The sequence below is a fragment of the Nomia melanderi genome, chromosome 1 (assembly GCF_051020985.1).
Source record: "Nomia melanderi isolate GNS246 chromosome 1, iyNomMela1, whole genome shotgun sequence".
Lineage (NCBI taxonomy): Eukaryota > Metazoa > Arthropoda > Insecta > Hymenoptera > Halictidae > Nomia > Nomia melanderi.
Genome location: NC_134999.1, coordinates 35,838,202 through 35,855,357, shown reverse-complemented (window position 1 = coordinate 35,855,357; position 17,156 = coordinate 35,838,202). Strand labels below are relative to the sequence as shown.

Sequence of the window (17,156 nt, the reverse complement as noted above, 5' to 3'; positions counted from 1 at the left end):
GTTCAAAAATAGAGTCCCACTTTCGAGCACCCTCTTCGCTGCTTCTTCCCGTCGCGCTCCCGAAACAGAAGCACTCAGCTACCGCCCGTTAACAGACCCTTTTGTCCTCGTTTTCTCCGGAGATTCTTTTCCTGTTCCCAGCCAGGCAGCCCAGGGAAACGACCGTTGACTAACGTCGATCGGCATCGACTAGCCAAATCGTGGCGACCCTAGCTACGGGAGACTGGTGCGAGGGTGACGACGGTTTGCCATGGCTTCTCTCCCCTCCAGCCCCTCGGGAACCCCAGGAACTGTGCCCCTCGCGTTCGCCCGACGTGCATCTGCAAGGGAACATTGTCCTCGGAACCCCTGTTTGCGCGACGCGTGCCCTGCGCCCGATAAATGCGCCCGGCACGCGCCCCTTCGCCCCCGAAACTCCGCCGGAATACGTTACTAGCTGCGGATTGTTGCCGCTGCGTGAAACTAGGGGAACGAAAACGGGCAGCCCGAAAAATCGCTGTAAACGATCGAACGCTACGATTATCTTGTGAACAGGAATAAGGCTGGTGAAGGTCAGTTTTAACCCTTTGAACTCTGTAGGCTCCAATATTGCACCAGTTGTAATATTAAACATTTTAATGAATCTTAAAGAAACTACCCTAGTTATTAGATCTTCCACACATCCGAATTTTGTACTAGGAAAATAAAAGAAGAAATGTTATAGCATTTCTCATTTTCGCTGGGAATACTATGAAAATTAGTTGCAGTTGCTGATAGATTACAGAACAACCTGAGTGCTAAGAGTTAAAATATCAGAGCAACGAAATATTAACGATTCATAACTCGTTTGAATCTTTAATGTCTAACGATCTGAGTATATCGAAAGTTTAAAGCAGTTGCAATGTTTTATATTTCTTTAACGAAAGGTAAGTCAATTTACTTCTCTAATCACTGTTTCATGTTTCAATAATTTCAGTTCGAGGATAATGTTAATTTTGTGAATTTCTTGATCGCTAGGAGGTTGAGGGAGATTAAAATAAACGATTTCGTTGAATTCTCTTTATTCTTAATTCGCTATATCCTTCAATATCCCGTCGAACGGATAAGAATAGATCCTCCGTTGTTCATCCCCTAATATTCCGTAACTCACGCCGAAAAGTTATCGATGCGGTAAAAAGTACAGTAATGAATCGTCCGACTCCGAAATTCATCATCTAACCGCAGGTTCCCGACTTTCAAATTGTGCAGACGACATGAATATCGGTGGACACGTCAGCGACAACGTTCGACCGTGGTAAACGGAACTCGACGGTTAACATTAATCCGTTGTATACAATTGATATTCATTTATTCGATTTTTGTGTCAGACGGGCGCGGTTTTCCCCGTGAAAAACTGACTTTCTACTTCCCGCGGAATTTTGTTATTCGATGCAGCGTTCTTCGATTATTATAATACAGTGCCTCGAAGCGTACTCAGTGCGACAGGGGCAGGATGCGAAGCGTCGAAGATTATTCCTCGAGGCTCCGCGTTTCATGGAGAGGTCACGATCGAAGTCGAGCCGGGCGAATAAGTAACCGCGGAATAAATTCCGCTCGTCAATTCGATATTCCTACCGCGTATCGATTCGGCGGCGAACGCTTCCGCGCTGCGTGGCCTAATTATACCTATAATAGGGGCGTCGGGAAGACGTCCACCCGTTATCTGGACGTCTATAACGCACGGAAACGCGACGGCCAATGGACATGCGATACTAAATCCTGTTACCGGGCGAAGGGTAGGCGCCGCACGTCAAACGGGCATCCTCGATTACTGGCGATCGGGGCAAGGACTTCGGCCCTCGAATACAATCAACACTTTAACACTAGAACTGCCGAGCATTGGCCTATGATTTCTTTCTCAACTCTGATGGATACGGTTACTTAGTCATTAATAATTTACTGGAAAAAGAGAAAAATTCTAAGTATACGTTATGCCTATATCTCCTTTTAAGTATAATGGTTGATTACAGAGGAATAATATTTACTTTCAATTCGAATGAACTGAGTAATAAATATTTGTTGAATCATGTTGAAAATCTTCACCACGAGTCTCACTCGTTGTAGGACAAGGGGTTAATACGATTAACCCTCTATGGGCCGAATGTTTGTTCATGATTATAATCTATGCAGTACAAAATTAATAAGTATCCACATATGAATAGGAATTAACAATGTATTCAATAGTTTCAATAATTTCATCAAAAAAATATATTTTGTAACTTTCAAGTTACAATGACGGTAAACTTTCACGCCTGAGCATATGAAGGTTTAAGTTATCTGGTTACTTAATTTTATTCACCACTTTGAGTGCAGAATGAAATAAATAAAAAAGACGCCGATATACTGATATGTGACTTCAAAGTCACATAGGCCTACAGAGGGTTAATATGCTATTCCTAAAAAACTTGTAACAAAAGATTATTTTCAGTTTCTTCAGACATTCATTATAGCACTCAAGTGGAACTATTTAGTTTCAAAATCATTTCGGATATTCAATGCTTTGAAAGTATCAATAATTGCTAAACAAACAAATCGAAACCAGTCAATTTGACTGGTACGGTAGTTCTAGTGTTACACCTAGGTCACGAGCGTTCGGGGTAGTTTATTCTCTACGGAATCCAGAAATTGAATTTTCATTATGGTTTCTCAATGTTATTCTGAATCGAAAATATTTCTTCTTTCTTAACGTGTCTTTTAGAAATCTTTTAATTGATCTTAGTTTTCAATTGGAAGAAAGGCTCTCGAATATACAACGCTTCCTTCCAGCAAATCAGAGAATAATTCATGTTTTTGCGAGTTCCGCAGCCCCAATCGCCGAGACTTTGAATACTATACCGCGATTATTCAACTGCAACTTTCACTCTGTCCTCTCACTCACGCTTCAATTAAATTCATTACGATATAAAACATCGGAAACGAACAATGCGCGCAATGAATATTGAAAATTCTGCAACAGATTCGCAAGTCAAAGCTGTACAATGGAACTTCCGTTGGTTGAGTAATTAATCGTAAAATCTATTATTCTACTGTGTAAATAATAAGAGAATATCGATGTTGTTCTATAATTTATACATAATTTACAATATATTCCTGTAATCATGTAGGCATTCGTCCATCGGTGTTCCATTTGCCAGTGGTCCTCGTTCATCGATGGCCGCCGATGATGTCACCGGCGCTGCCATTGATCGATCATCCTTACAAATTACTTATAATCTAAGTCGCAGGTGGGTGCAGCTGTATCTTCGGTAGCGAGCTCGTAAAGGGCGGTCGAATTCAATTCCTGCGTCTGTCTTCGAATCGTTGAGCCGAAACTAGTCTCGTAATGGCTACCGTGGCCGCCCAGGCGCCTCCTCTGTGTTAGACGATTGCCATTCCTTTCTAAGCTTCCCGTCTCCGTTCGACACACGCTTAAGGTCCTCGTGGACATTCGACAGCACAGGTACTCATTGAACCTGCGATACAAATTATTTTACGGTTCAATTATTAATCCAATGCATAAAAAAATCACATTTTCTCTTACTTAAATCGCGTTCTGACGAAACTACGAAAACCTGTTCAATAATTTTGCATAGAGATACCTTCATGATTTTCACAATTTTCAAACAAAAAATAATAAAATTGATTTCACTAATTCAATCGTCCCAGTGTCTCACAAATTACCATTTCTCTCGATTTTTACTTAAATCGTGTTCTGACGAAACTACGAAAACCTGTTCAATAATTTTACATAGAGATACCTTCATGATTTTGACAATTTTCAAACAAAAGATAATAAATTGATTTCACTAATTCCAGTGTCTGAAAAATTACAATTTCTCTCGACTTTGATAGAAATTATCTATGACGGTAAACTTCAGATTGACTTCAGTCTTTTGCAAATCATGTTAAATAAAAGAAATTTGATTCTACGCGGAGATTCACTCTAGTTGAATCTCTTACTATTTGACTTTTCGAAATGATTCGCCTCTCCGTCTGAACGACCAGAAGAGTTCCCCGAAGGGGTCGCAATGATTGATCGTTAAACAATACCAGCCCCGTTCCGTTTACTCTGCTACTAGCCTTTTGCGGAAGGTCCCGCTGACGAAGTAAAGAGCTATCGGGTTCACGCAGCTGTTGACGAAGCTGAGACAGAAGCCGATGATCCTGAACGCGTGCCAGAAGTCGTCGAAGTCCTGATCGGACGACGGGCAGAAGTGGAACCACAGCATGAACGTGTGATACGGCAAGAAGCAGATGACGAAGATTATCACAAAGGAGATCACCATCTTGCCGACCTGCCGATCATAGTTAAGTGACCACTATCATCCACGATATCTAGAGCAAACGAGCGATATTACGTTCGATAATCGTGTCCATCTATGAATTGAACGGGCGACCTGCTTACTCACATTTAATCAGAGATAATACTCGAAATATAAATCCAACTTAATCTATTCCGGGATAATATCGTCTGAGCACGCGGTTACCATTATCAGCTGTTATTACATAAATAGATATGAATGATACACGGAATTAGACACAAATGAATCATCTAATACGACTAAAGCAGACGTTAAACGTGAAAATAGCTTTCAACGTAATCAATTGTTTACGATAACTTTTAACCCGTCAGCGACAGAATTTTTCGACGCATTAAAGAAGTGCCTAAAGAAAGGAAACCAGCCTAAAATAGTCACGTTTATATAATATACTAGCGGAAGATAATCGTTGAGTTAGAGTACGTCAGATCTAAGCGAGCTTCTTAGCTTATTCTTAATTATTGTCAATAACATTCCACAGCCAACAGTACGTTAAAATCAAATTAACCCTTTGCACTCGAGAGATGACTCTCAGCCACCACTCGATTTGATACAAATTATGAAGTTGAATATTAGTATTTTAAATTAAACTTTATTGCGAAAGGGAATATTTAAATAAAATATCTTTGTCGCTTAATTTATCCGTGAATTGTTAAATTAGTTTCGAACGTCGTCTATATCTTGTCGGAAAATGTGGAATGTTTCCAGTGAAAAACTCTCGAGTGCAAAGGGTTGAAGCACCTTTAGGCAACAGTAGCCAAAGGGTTGTTTCCTCCGTAATACATTTTTGACTAATGACTGAATCGATGAAAGACACAATTGTAAAGCACAAATCGTTGAAGTGTTTATCTCATTAACTCCAAGTGTCTTCCACACAAGTCGCTCCGACGGTCTTTCGCGTCGTTCACCCGTAAACAATGGCACAGTCACCGTCAGAGCCTAGCAATTCAATTTTCGCCGATACCGCGCGCAATATTGCCTGTCCTCGATCTGGTGACATCATCCCCGATGTGTCCCCCTTATTGTGAACTTTAAAAGCAGCTTTCCGGATGCTCGGCGTCGAATTATCGGATACGGAACGCCAGCGGAGCGTGACGATGATACGGCGAAACATCCCTCGGCCGTTTCTTGCGTTACTCGTTTCTCGCCTCTAATCCGCTTATTTCGATAACGGCTGCCGCGGGAAAGCGCGAGAGATTTCAATCAGCGGGAATATAATCGAACCGTGAACGCGCCGAATGACAAATCGTATCGCGATAAACGCGAGTCACGCCTCGGGCCGCTCGAATGCTATCCGCGTCTAATTCTCGCGTTCGTTTCCTCGAATGGCTCGGCTCTTATCTGCTCTGACCTGCTCAGTCCTTTTTAAATTTCGATTATTGCCGTCTGCTCGTGGATACTGCAAGCTAAAACTCTATTTTATGTCGATCGTCCTGTTGCGCAACGCCTTTACTATTTGAATCAGCGTTTGCGAAATTTCGAGAGAATTGAAATGATTCGATAACAATTTGGCTCGATTTGTAGATAAGTTATTGACGAACGGAAGAATTCTAGGCGTTTTCTATCTTTATTCTAAAATATGATTATCGATGACAAATAGTTTTTCATTTGAATTCGAATGGATAAGGTTTATTCTTGTTGAATTCTCTTTGGGATCTTTACCATTTGTCTGGCAAACTATTATGTGGAATTTTTCTTATATATTTTTTTTCACTTGAACATTTAGATATGAAAAATGTCTTGATCCTCTTAATTTTTAGTATAATACAAATTAACCCCTTGGCGTACTTACTTTCGCCACTAAGCTGATGTACCATTTTATCGACAATTTGGAAGAAATGCAACAAAATTGTCCATTCTGCAAGTGGAAATTTTATTTGATAATACAATGATAACAGCAAAATAGTTGTTTGCCTTGATCCGTGGGTAATGAACAACATCGAGTGTTGTTAAATTAGTCTAGAAATCTTCATCACGAGTGTCACTCATCATTGTACAGTAAGGGGTTAAGGATTAACGAAGGATCGTGCTGCAAAACGTGATAAGAAGTGAGTTACAGGCATAAGGATTTCGTATACTGCGGTGCAGTCGTTAATGTCCAGGCTTTTAGGTGTTAGCTTGCTGACCCCTTTGGAAACATTACACCAACGTTGCGGTTGGCGGTCCGTCAAAGGCCCGAAGGGAGCATTAACTCGCCTTTCGACCCTTGGAGGAATCGACCAGAGGGTGCCAGCACGTGGGAACAGTTTTTCTGAAAACACTCGTTTCACGCCCGAAGGCCTAATCAATAATTACTGTGAGAAATAAATTATTTATACACGATGCGACTGTGGCAACACAGGCGAGGGAGGAGTGACTTTCAACGCGAAAGTGTATCAGAAGTACAAAATAATATTTACTCGGTCGCAACCCACTTTACCGGAGTATGAATTTAAAAAATTTATCTGGCGAGCTTGCGTTTGCCATTACTACACCGCTATTCATGGAAATGTAGAATCTCCGAGGCTCTTGAATGAAATGTAAACTGAAAAAGTCCTCAAACCGTCTCCGTATGATTTCTATTTCAGATTTTTCAACGTCACGCCGCACCTGCTGTAACGACATGAAATCTACAGCGGAGTTATTGAAACGGCTATCGCCGAAAGTGTATTCAATCTTTCTTGGAAATTATGTCTCAGGTGAACGGAACCTCTTTCAAATTCTTTTTACTGCATTTCACCGAGCTATTTTCTTACTTACAATTCGTACATCCATTTCTCCTAGGCTCCACAATAACAGATTTCCAAGTTAATTGAACGAAAATCAACATTCTATTTCATTGTTCTCAATATTTCACCTTCAAAGTTACTGTCTATTTACAAAGAAGGAATCGTATCTTCGAATTTCTTGCGAATTATCGATGGTAAAGTCATTTCTTACTTATAATTTGTACATTCATTTCTTCTAGGTTCCACAATAAAAGATTTCCAAGTTAATTCAACAAGAATCAACATTCTATTTCATTGTTCTCAATATTTCACCTTCAAAGTTACTATCTACTTACAATGAACGAATCATATCTTCAAACTTCTTGGGAATTATCGACGGTACAATTATTTCTTCGAACTCAGTCGTAAAGTGGATCATACTGGAACGGGTTGATGATGCAGAAAGCAATGAATTCGCAATTTGGTTCACGGCGCGCAAACTTTTTGCTCGCGAGGGTTAGCCAATAACTATTCTCGAGCTACGGAAAGCGGCGCAAGGTTCTTGCGCGGGTGTATCGGTGTAATGCGAAGTGATTGGACGCCGCTTTTCATTCAGACACAATACGAAGAGTGTAATGGGTTCTCGGGGACACGATATTGCTTCCCGGTGGCGCACGGGCGATTTATAATTAGCTCCGTGCTGGAAATTACATTGTTCTCGAAGTAAGTTATCGGGGACACTTACTATCACCGTTACTTTGCCGTCACCGTCGGCCAAGTGTCATGCTAATGTTATTTTCCGACCTATTACTAATCGTGTGGAGATTGCGTAACCGGCAGGATAATTCGAGGCAATTGCACAGGCGACTTCGGACCCGCGCTAAACTGCCCGTAATTATCTGTTTCATACGTGGAGCGGTTGCACCGCAATCGTTCTGAAGCCCGGCGATTGTCGACCCATTGTTCTAGAATTAAATGACTCCTAGAAACCTCTAGAACACTATGGAGCACCTTCCAGAGGACTCGAATGCCGCTCGCTACACTGTTAGTCGGTGAACCATTCGCACCTCTAATTGGTAAATCGGTTTCCGCGATGCTTCGGTTATCTCAAGTTTTATTCAAATTAGAGCATTCGTATCGATTCAGTGGTAGTTTATTCAATTTAGAAATATATAATATTAATACAATGTAACTTGTAACCGATGATTTGTAGGATTTATAGATTTAAAAGAGAAATTTCAAGCTTCATGGAATTCTAAATACTCTCGGTTTAATAATAAATTGTAAATTGATTGTTGTGTCATCTAGTTAAAAGGTTCTATGAAATTTCAATGAGCTTACCGGTGAGAGTTAAATCTACCCCAGAGGTTATCGATTTCCTCGCAGTTCAATTAAAAGTGATTTATGTGTCTATCTGTGGAACGTGAAGTTTCATTTTACGACATCAATTTCGTCTACGTACCTTTTTTCGTGCTCTAATTTGTTCCATGCGATGGCCGCCGGTGGACAGCTCGCCGGGCATGTTTCTCGTGGAGAGTTCCAGGTGTCGCGCCATTGCTAAGTAAAATCCGGCTATCACGCAGAGTGGGATCGCGTAGTAGGCGAGGAACTTGAACATCACCATCCCCTTTTTGTAGTTATCACCTGTAATTCCATGCCATACAATTCTCCAATTGAAGTATCACAAATATCGATTCGAATACTCAGTAATTAATAAATAACTCAATCAGTTATTCGTTCAAAAATTAACGAGAAATTTCAACTTGTATCAAGCTTCTACAAAATAATAATATATAATTACGTTTTAATTCTATATTAAGACTCATAATTCCATACAAATTTTACAATTTAAATATCACAGACATTAACACATTAAATGATCGAATCAATCCGAATCAATTGTTAACCCTTTGCACTCGAGAGGTGACTCTCCACTTGATTTCATACAGTAAAACTCTAACATTTGATATTTAATATTATACCTCGTACAATGTATCAATTTGAGAAATATTCAAATGAAACAGCCTTGTTCCTCGATGTACGGTATCTTTTCTGGTCAGTTTCACATCTCATCGGAGAATGTTGAAATATTTCTATTGGAAAACTTCCGAGTGCAAAGGGTTAATAGGAACTTCCTACGGAAGTTCGATAATTTCTGGAGTTTTTGAGAAAATTCCCAACGACGTCGATAAAACTCTGTGAAACCCGGTTGTCTTTAATTGCGTAATGGCGTCACCACGGCGGCAAATATCGTTCCGACGCGTACGTAGGAGAGGCAATAGTCCCCGGGGAACAAAGAGTATTCGGTTACAAGGTAACGAACTGAATCGAAAACTTCGCCGGACGAGCAGAGCCTTTCGTACTCACCGAATTCATCGGGGAAGGGGTAGCAAATCAGGATACTGTGGTTACCCTGTAACGGAATGGTCGGCACGTGAGAGAACAGGGCAGATGGGATCGCGAGAACAATCGCCAGTACCCAAATCAGGCTCGCTGTTAGTATTGTTAATGGCTTCGCGCTCAGTCCAGCGATGTGACGGCGAATGGGGTTTACGATTGCGCAGTATCTGCGGGGAAACGTGAATAAATGATTCCCTTGCGTATCGTGGCCTCGGGCAACGAACAAATTGTTTGACGCTCACGGTTCCTTTGAAACTTTCAATCTTCCCTTACTGAATAAAATACGCGGCCGGAAAAGAAATTAATGTTTCAAAGCGGTACCAACGATTTACTACAGAATCTGTTATATTCCTCACTACCGACCAATTGGTCAGACTATAATAAAGAAAATAATATATACAGATACAAACGGTATCGATATCTATCGGATATTGGTAAAAAAATTGAAAATTCTCATCGTACTTGTATGAAAGATATGACACTATTCAATAGCGGAAATGTCAGCAGCAACAGTTTGCAGATCCATTGTCTCGGAAAATGATCATGCGCGTCATACTCGACACGTTTTCGAATTGAATTTTCCGTGGAATTCAGCTTCGCAAGACAATCCGTCTGCCAGGTTTACAATTTAATTTCTATGTATGTCGTGTATGAGAAAGAAAAGGTAATATTTCCACGTGGAAACAGATCGGACGGATTGAACGGGTAGTGTTATCGAATAAACCGGCGCCCGGTGAAAGTTTAATTGAGACTTATCGCGGCGAAGTTTGGTCTGGATTACTGGTTAGACGGCTGGCCGACCGGCCGATTGGTCCATTAATGAGGGTGGAAGTTCGTCAAAGTTCACGATAGCCGGCGAGCCGCCCCCCCGGCCCCGGCGAAACAACAATTTCCACAGTTGTAACCGGGTTTGACAACTTACCTCTCGGCCGATAACGCGGTCAGAGTGAAAACTGAGACGCCGATCGAAATATCCTTGACGAACTCCGATAATTTGCAAACTGCCAGGCCCCACGGCCACGACTCGATCGTGTAGACGGTCGACGTGAACGGCACGCATGTCACGATCACCTGGAATTCGAGACGAGAGATATACAATTTCTTCCCTCTCCGGGGGAATATATTTCGCGCGAGGCTCCTCCGTTTTTATCGCGACACGTTCGAACAGTTCCGCCGAATTGGGTCGTACGGAAGCCCGTATCGCGAAGTCCGATCGATCCGACGATTCAAGAGGCCGAAACGCGGGATCCCGCCGACAGGGCGAAACTTTCGGGCCAAATACAACGGCGCGCCGGGCAATAAGCGAATGGTCCGCGGCGTGACGTTTGCGTATCGCCGCGAACGATACACTCGGTGATTGATAATAGCCCCGTGTATTGATGTTTCGTCGTGCGCCGAGTTAATCGAAACTGATCGGCGATCGCGAGGAATAATTGAGTGGATCCCGCCGGAAGCATCGCGCGCCCGCGGAAAAAATCGACGCGACCGCGCGGGTTTCCCGTAACGTTCGATTCGTTCGGAATTTGTCGGAGTGCTCCATTAATTTACGGGGCGATCGTGTTACACGATGTATAATACGCGCGTAGCGTGAAACGTCGGATTATTCGGGGAGAAAGAAAAATTGTTTTTTAACTCGAACGAACGGCTGAATTAATCACAATATATCGTATATCAGAATATATATATATATTAATTCCACTGTTTATTTGAATTAAAAAGTCATTTTTCATTCTCTCTGGAAAGTCCGACGATTCACGTACATATCATTTGTTAGTATACGTTTCTGCCAGCTTCGAAAAGATTCATTTAAAGAGGACTATTGATTTTCAGCTGAATATAAATATTTGCTCGGGCAAGAAATCCGTCGCTTCATATCGCCGGATGTAATAATCGTGGCGCAAAATCAGCCGTGATTCGAGGAAGGTATTAATAAACCGTTTGTTAGATCACGCGAGAGGGGAACACGCGATTTTTCTCTACGGTCAAAGGTGGCGCGACGCGGGTCACCATTAATCTTCGATATTTTCCAGTCGGATATAAATTGCGCGCCGATCAGGCGGCGCGTCTACCGTGTTATCGAATAGAATGCGACGCGCGCATTAATAACCGCTCTCAATATCGTTTTTCCCTCCGTGCTCAGGCTCGTTCCGGTGGATTCTCCATTTTCCGCGGCCAGGTACACATCCGCGGCAAAAACCTACAGCGCGCCGCGGCGCGCCGCTGCTCCGCACGCTTCCGACAGATTTATCCGCTAGACCGGGCTGTCTGAGCCTTGTGCAACCACTTACAAACCGTGCGCAGCGCAGGCCACGCGTTCGAATCGTTAAATCTTCAGCGGGAAACGTCTCTATTAGAGAATATTTCTGATAATCACGCATATCGGATTTTTAATACGAAAATCCTTCCACCGGCGGGTCTGTATTAAATCCCACTTGTACGGGTTTACATCGAAACCGGTGACGTACTTTCCAAACTTCGAAAAAGCTTATTCCCGATTTTCTTCCACATTTCCAGATATATTTCAATATATATCCTTTATAATACGCTCGTACAAATTTGTACGAAAAGACATAATTGTGTGCAATGTTCTAAATGAAAATATGAAATATATGGATTAGTACGAGTGAAAGAAGTGAAAACTTTTCTGTAGTTTCTGTAGTTTTCCTCGCGAAGGTTGGAATGGGTGAAAATAATCCAGCTGGTGAACTTAGTGTTAATGGAAAGGTCAGAGAAATAAGAGAATATATTCCCGAGAATTTCAAGTGGTTTTGATTAGCGAAGAATGAAATTTTCCGGTGTTAGGTGGTTGGAAGTTTCTTTACCAGAAGATCGCCCAGGGCAAGCGAGAGGACGTAAGTGTTCGGCACGTTTCTCATGTTGGCGTGGCGCAGCAGGGTGAGCACCAGGATCCCGTTTCCGGTCACGCCGACCACCAGGATTATCAAGAATACCACGGGCACGATGTACGTTTCCGGTCGCTGGTCGTACGGCACATAACTGTGGTCCTCGTCGTTCACCTCCATGTTTGGGAACGACGTCGTGTTCAGAATGCCGGCCATCTGCGAAAAACAACCCCCAACCCTTTACTTCGTAAACATCCTGTTCGTCGGATATGACTTTATAGAATATAATTTGATGACGCAACGATATCAGTTAGGTTATCGATCGTTCAATAATTTAGAATAATTTCGAAGCTCGAAACTTTGACTACTATCTTTAGGTTCATAAGATTTTATATTTCATTAGATTTTACTAGATTTTACGCCATTTTTCCACCTAAGTTACGAGAGTTTGCTCGGTTTATTAGATTTTACTAGATTTTACGCCATCTTTCCACCTGGGTTCCGAGAGTGTGCAACAGGAAACAAGTGCAAAATTCCAAGCTGTTTATTTCGGCATTATGTAATTTATATAATAATTCAAAAGGGATGATTAGGGGCACGGGCGAAAGTACGAACGCAGAATTCATTTATTTCGTTCACGGCCAGCTGAGCTGGAAGAACGAAATGAGAATGCGGAAGTTTTTCTATTTACGGTCCGCCCCGAACAACATGTCTTCAAAATTTCGAAGAAGACGCGGCGGATCCAGCGATTTAACTGACTAAACCACGCGGAAGTTACTCTAATACTTTGGCACGATAGTTCTTCTCGTATTTCTCGTGAGAAGTCGCGAGGGTCTTCCCGGTTGAAAATTGTAAAATTCTGCAGCGTCCCTTTATCAAGTTTCGGATCCTCGAAGCATAAGCTCTCGCGCAGAAGCGATATTTATCTTGCATGCTCATTGAAACGTTATTTTCCGAAGACGGCGTTATAACGTGCAGAAGCGTTATTTCTCGGAAAAAGTAACAAGCGTCATTCGGGCCAATTTATTTCTATTTACGTTCACTTGCACGCGTTCGCGCGATAAACACGGTCCGCGAATATTCCCATCGAACTATTTTCTCGCGCAACGCCGCGCGCGTATCGCGATTTCCGTGCATCCGACGCGAAGGCGGTGGCCGGTAATTTTCAGGAATTTTTTCCGCACGGCAAACAGCCGGGGGAAAATGTTCGTCTGCTTGCTTGTTTGGAAAACTCGCCCACGAGGGGCTCCACGTCAAAAGTCGCGTTCCCACAGGGATCCGGGAATAGAAAAATTTCATCTATCGGCCGCTCCCGTCGACGATAATTTCTCTGTTCCGCGCGCGTGGGCGGGGAAAAAGGAATCCAACAATATTTCCCGATTTGCGGAGTGATTCGGGATCCATGCGCGGAGTTCTGTCAAGCTGAAATTGAAAGGATATTAATAAAACGAGATCCGGCGGGTTCGCTGCCGATGGGATATTGTTTTCGCGGGAACAAAAACCTCCGGCGGACACGGTCGGCACGTGGAAAGTTCGTTTACAGGATCGGCCCGAATGAATCGGGCTTATTCTCGCCGGAAAATTTCACGGAAACCCGGCGATTCGAAACAATTTTCACGGTGACTCGCGGCGTGTAATTTTCGACGCGGCGACCGTTAACTCGCTCGCTAAAGCGCGGCACGATGAGGGACCGAGTGCGAAACGAGGGAAAGTACGGAAGCAAATTTTTCCTCTTCATAAAAAGTCGCTATACCCGCGTCGCGTCGACGGTAAACATGATTCTCCCCGTCATTGACGGCCCGCGGACAAATTGCTGCGACGCGACGCTTCAACGTTTTCCCTTTTACTGTTCGCCTGTGTAGTGATCTTCATCATTAAGATAAGTACTTTATTAACAGCGTCTTTGGTAGAATATAAGTGGAAGACAACTCTTTGCATTGCTAACTTCAATGTTGAGACATTTTCATGGGACAATCTTTGTAAAAGTAATGTACCACAGTTGAGTGCAGGAAATCGAGAAAATTAATGTTTTGGTTTCTGCAATGATTATTAAATATATTTAGAAGCTATAAGGTCTGACCTAGAAAAATGAAAAAACGAGTGAATTCTTGAATAGCAACGAAAATATTATTCATTCCATTAGAATTTACAATAATCGAATATCGAAGCATGGACTTAACCGAGCTTTCGAGCGACTCCATTGTAAAATATAAAATTCAATTATCATTCCATTCTAAATTCATTAGTGTAACATTTTCGAAATCAGAACGTTTCAAAATCACTATCCTATCTTCATTCCGAAATCCGTGAATGAGAAAACCAGCTTGAAAGAATTAAGAAAAAAATCTTGTTCACCTGCATATTGCACCGCGCGTTAAAGCTTCGCCCGAAGGCAACACATGAAAGTAATCTACTTTTTCTAACGTGTTAAACGCTAAGCCCATTTAGCCTTTACGTTTCGGTTGCGATAAGTGTCTTTTTGCAATATTTATGTGTTCTGTCGCGATAAGGCTACCCGTACACGAGTCTCCGCGCGTATTCCGTATCTCATCGCGATCTGTACATAAATATTTATTTATCGTTAGTCACCGGTGACTAACGCGGCGTTTAACGTGTTAAACAAAATGCGGATTGTTGTCCGTCGCTGCCGGCGGACGCGTTAATATCAGTCGCGTCGCTCGCTCCACGAAAATTCAATTTCTTCTGTTTGAAACAGGGGGCGGCGGGGCGGCGTCGCAGGGAGGCAGAAAAATGGATTGACGACGAGCGACGTTTCTTTCGGAGCAGGCGGGCGTTCGCTGCTTTTTAAATACTGTATCGCGCCGGCGGCGAACTCGATTACGTGGACCCTGTTAAAATTTATGTCGAATGACCTCGTACGTGATGAGAACATGACAGCGAGTCCACGAAGACCGGGTCGCCGTTATCCTGTCGAGGGAATTGCAGCTTCCACGAGTCCGCGCGAACGCCACCCTTATTTTCCGCGGAAATTTAGACGCCTCCGTTGATATCCGGAAATATTTTTCGAGAAAGAGATACTGCTGCATTCCGGCTCCCTTGATGCGACGCGTACCTGGAATTACGGGTCCGCCTCGTCGCATTACATCCTCTTCACGAGCTTCACTCGCATATTTTACCCCGTGTTTCATGGGAACAACAATCTACGTTGAGCAGTCGAGATTTTGATTCTCAATCGTGCTGGTAACGACTGCAGAGTTTGGAATATTTTGCATTCCTCGCGCCTCTGGTATTATTAATACGCCATGTGTAGGAAACAGATTTTCATAATGAGACTCTCGTCAAACGGAGAATTACCTGATGTGATATTATAAGAATCCACGTTGAGCAGTCGAGATTTTGATTCTCGTTCGTGCTTGTGACGACTGCAGAGTTTGAAATATTTTGCATTCCTCGCGTCTCTGGTATTATTAATACGCCGTGTGTAGGAAACACATAATGAGACTTTCATCAAACGGAGAATTGCCTGACGTTATATAAGAATAAATCAAACCGTAATGCATCCATATAAAATAATTCTAATATTATAGTATCCTAGCGTACGATATTTGTGTATTAAATACGAACTTCGATACGCCGATACAAAAACTGATTACACAAGGTATTACAGTGCCAAGCCACACAATTTCCAATCCACCTAAACTCCCGCCGCAACTGTCGCAATTAATCACCCAAGAGAAGCACAACTCCGAATCGAATGAAACAACTGGTAATTAACACGCGAGCGCGCGTCGCGGATGCGATAAGTTTCGGATTAATATTAAGTCAGTCTCTGGTGCCTGGCTGCGGGCGAAACTTTCAGCAGCATAGAACGGCTGCGGTTCAGCTGTAAATCCCGTAGAATATTCGCAACCGCGCGCAGCCCGAAGAATCGACGTGTGCGCGATTTTTAAGATAAGCCACGTTGGAACGTCGAAACGGCGAGTCGACGTGGCCAGCTCGCATTTGCCGGCCAAACGTTCCGCACGTTAGAATTGCAAATCGCGATCAGGCGCGGTGTAACTATCAACCCCGTGCTGTAACGCGGCGGAGCGGGAAAAAAAAAAACGTTTCGAACGGTCCCAGTCCGCGGAAATTCGTTTTCCATCGGCCAGTAATCGAATAAAACTCGTCCTTTTCGGTCGGTGTTGTCGCAAAAAAACGCAGTTTCCGCTCCGCGCGGCCGAAAACAATTTTATTCGGAAGTTTTCGTCCGTTCGCAGACGTCGTTCGTTTACAAAAATCATTTCGACGTTGGATAACGATCGCCGGTCCCTTTGTCCGGCGAAATTTCGACGGCGATAACGTCGAGGCACGACCGTGCAGCGGGCCTCGACGCGATAAAAATTAATCATATCGATCCACGACGATAGAGAAGGATTCTGTGCGTCGGCGGCAGGCGAATCGTCCTCGGACAAGGCGAGACCGTGGCCAGAGTTATTCGCTCGGGCGAATATTCATGAGTGCGACGCGGAAACTGTACCTTACCGGGCAGATACCTTCACCGATAAATTTCTTTTTAAATGTCCGTACGTGCTTTGATTTAATATCGGCGCTTCTAAATGCAGTCGCTTCGCAGTTCGATACGGCGGAGATCGGATACTCGGGGATGCGCAACGTGGCGCGGATGCTTTATGGCCGGCAGACTCGAATATGCATGCTTTTTGCTCACTAAAGTATTAGGGGAACTTGTGCTTCTTGACCTGATCATTGGTTGGAGATAGAAGAGATAAAATAAAATCGGACAGTAATGTAGTATCTAGAATTTTTAGCGTAGGTTAACTCTCTATAGGCCCGTGTGACTTTGAAGTCACACATCAATGTACTAAGATAAATTGATTATATTTAATTTTTTATTGCAAAGTGACGAATGACATTAAATAATTAATCAACTTAGATTTCTGTACACAGGC

The 17,156-nt window shown here is 42.9% G+C and overlaps 1 protein-coding gene across 3 annotated transcripts in view; it reads right to left on the bottom strand.

The window, feature by feature from the left end:
• Nucleotides 1-1,032: 1,032 nt before the first annotated feature.
• LOC116432725 (neuropeptide CCHamide-2 receptor) overlaps nucleotides 1,033-17,156 on the bottom strand; it is a 37,213-nt gene continuing 21,089 nt past the window's right edge. For 2 of the 3 annotated variants that reach the window (XM_076372463.1, XM_031989977.2), the window contains 6 exons: nucleotides 12,226-12,462; nucleotides 10,326-10,474; nucleotides 9,371-9,570; nucleotides 8,466-8,647; nucleotides 4,078-4,292; nucleotides 1,033-3,470 (listed from right to left, as the gene is read on the bottom strand). In XM_076372463.1, the coding sequence (XP_076228578.1) occupies nucleotides 3,221-3,470; nucleotides 4,078-4,292; nucleotides 8,466-8,647; nucleotides 9,371-9,570; nucleotides 10,326-10,474; nucleotides 12,226-12,462 (1,233 nt within the window). In that variant the 3' untranslated portion in view covers nucleotides 1,033-3,220. Of the gene's footprint in view, nucleotides 3,471-4,077; nucleotides 4,293-8,465; nucleotides 8,648-9,370; nucleotides 9,571-10,325; nucleotides 10,475-12,225; nucleotides 12,463-14,601; nucleotides 14,661-17,156 lie in introns of those variants that run through there. The other variant, XM_031989976.2, reaches the window with a different exon arrangement.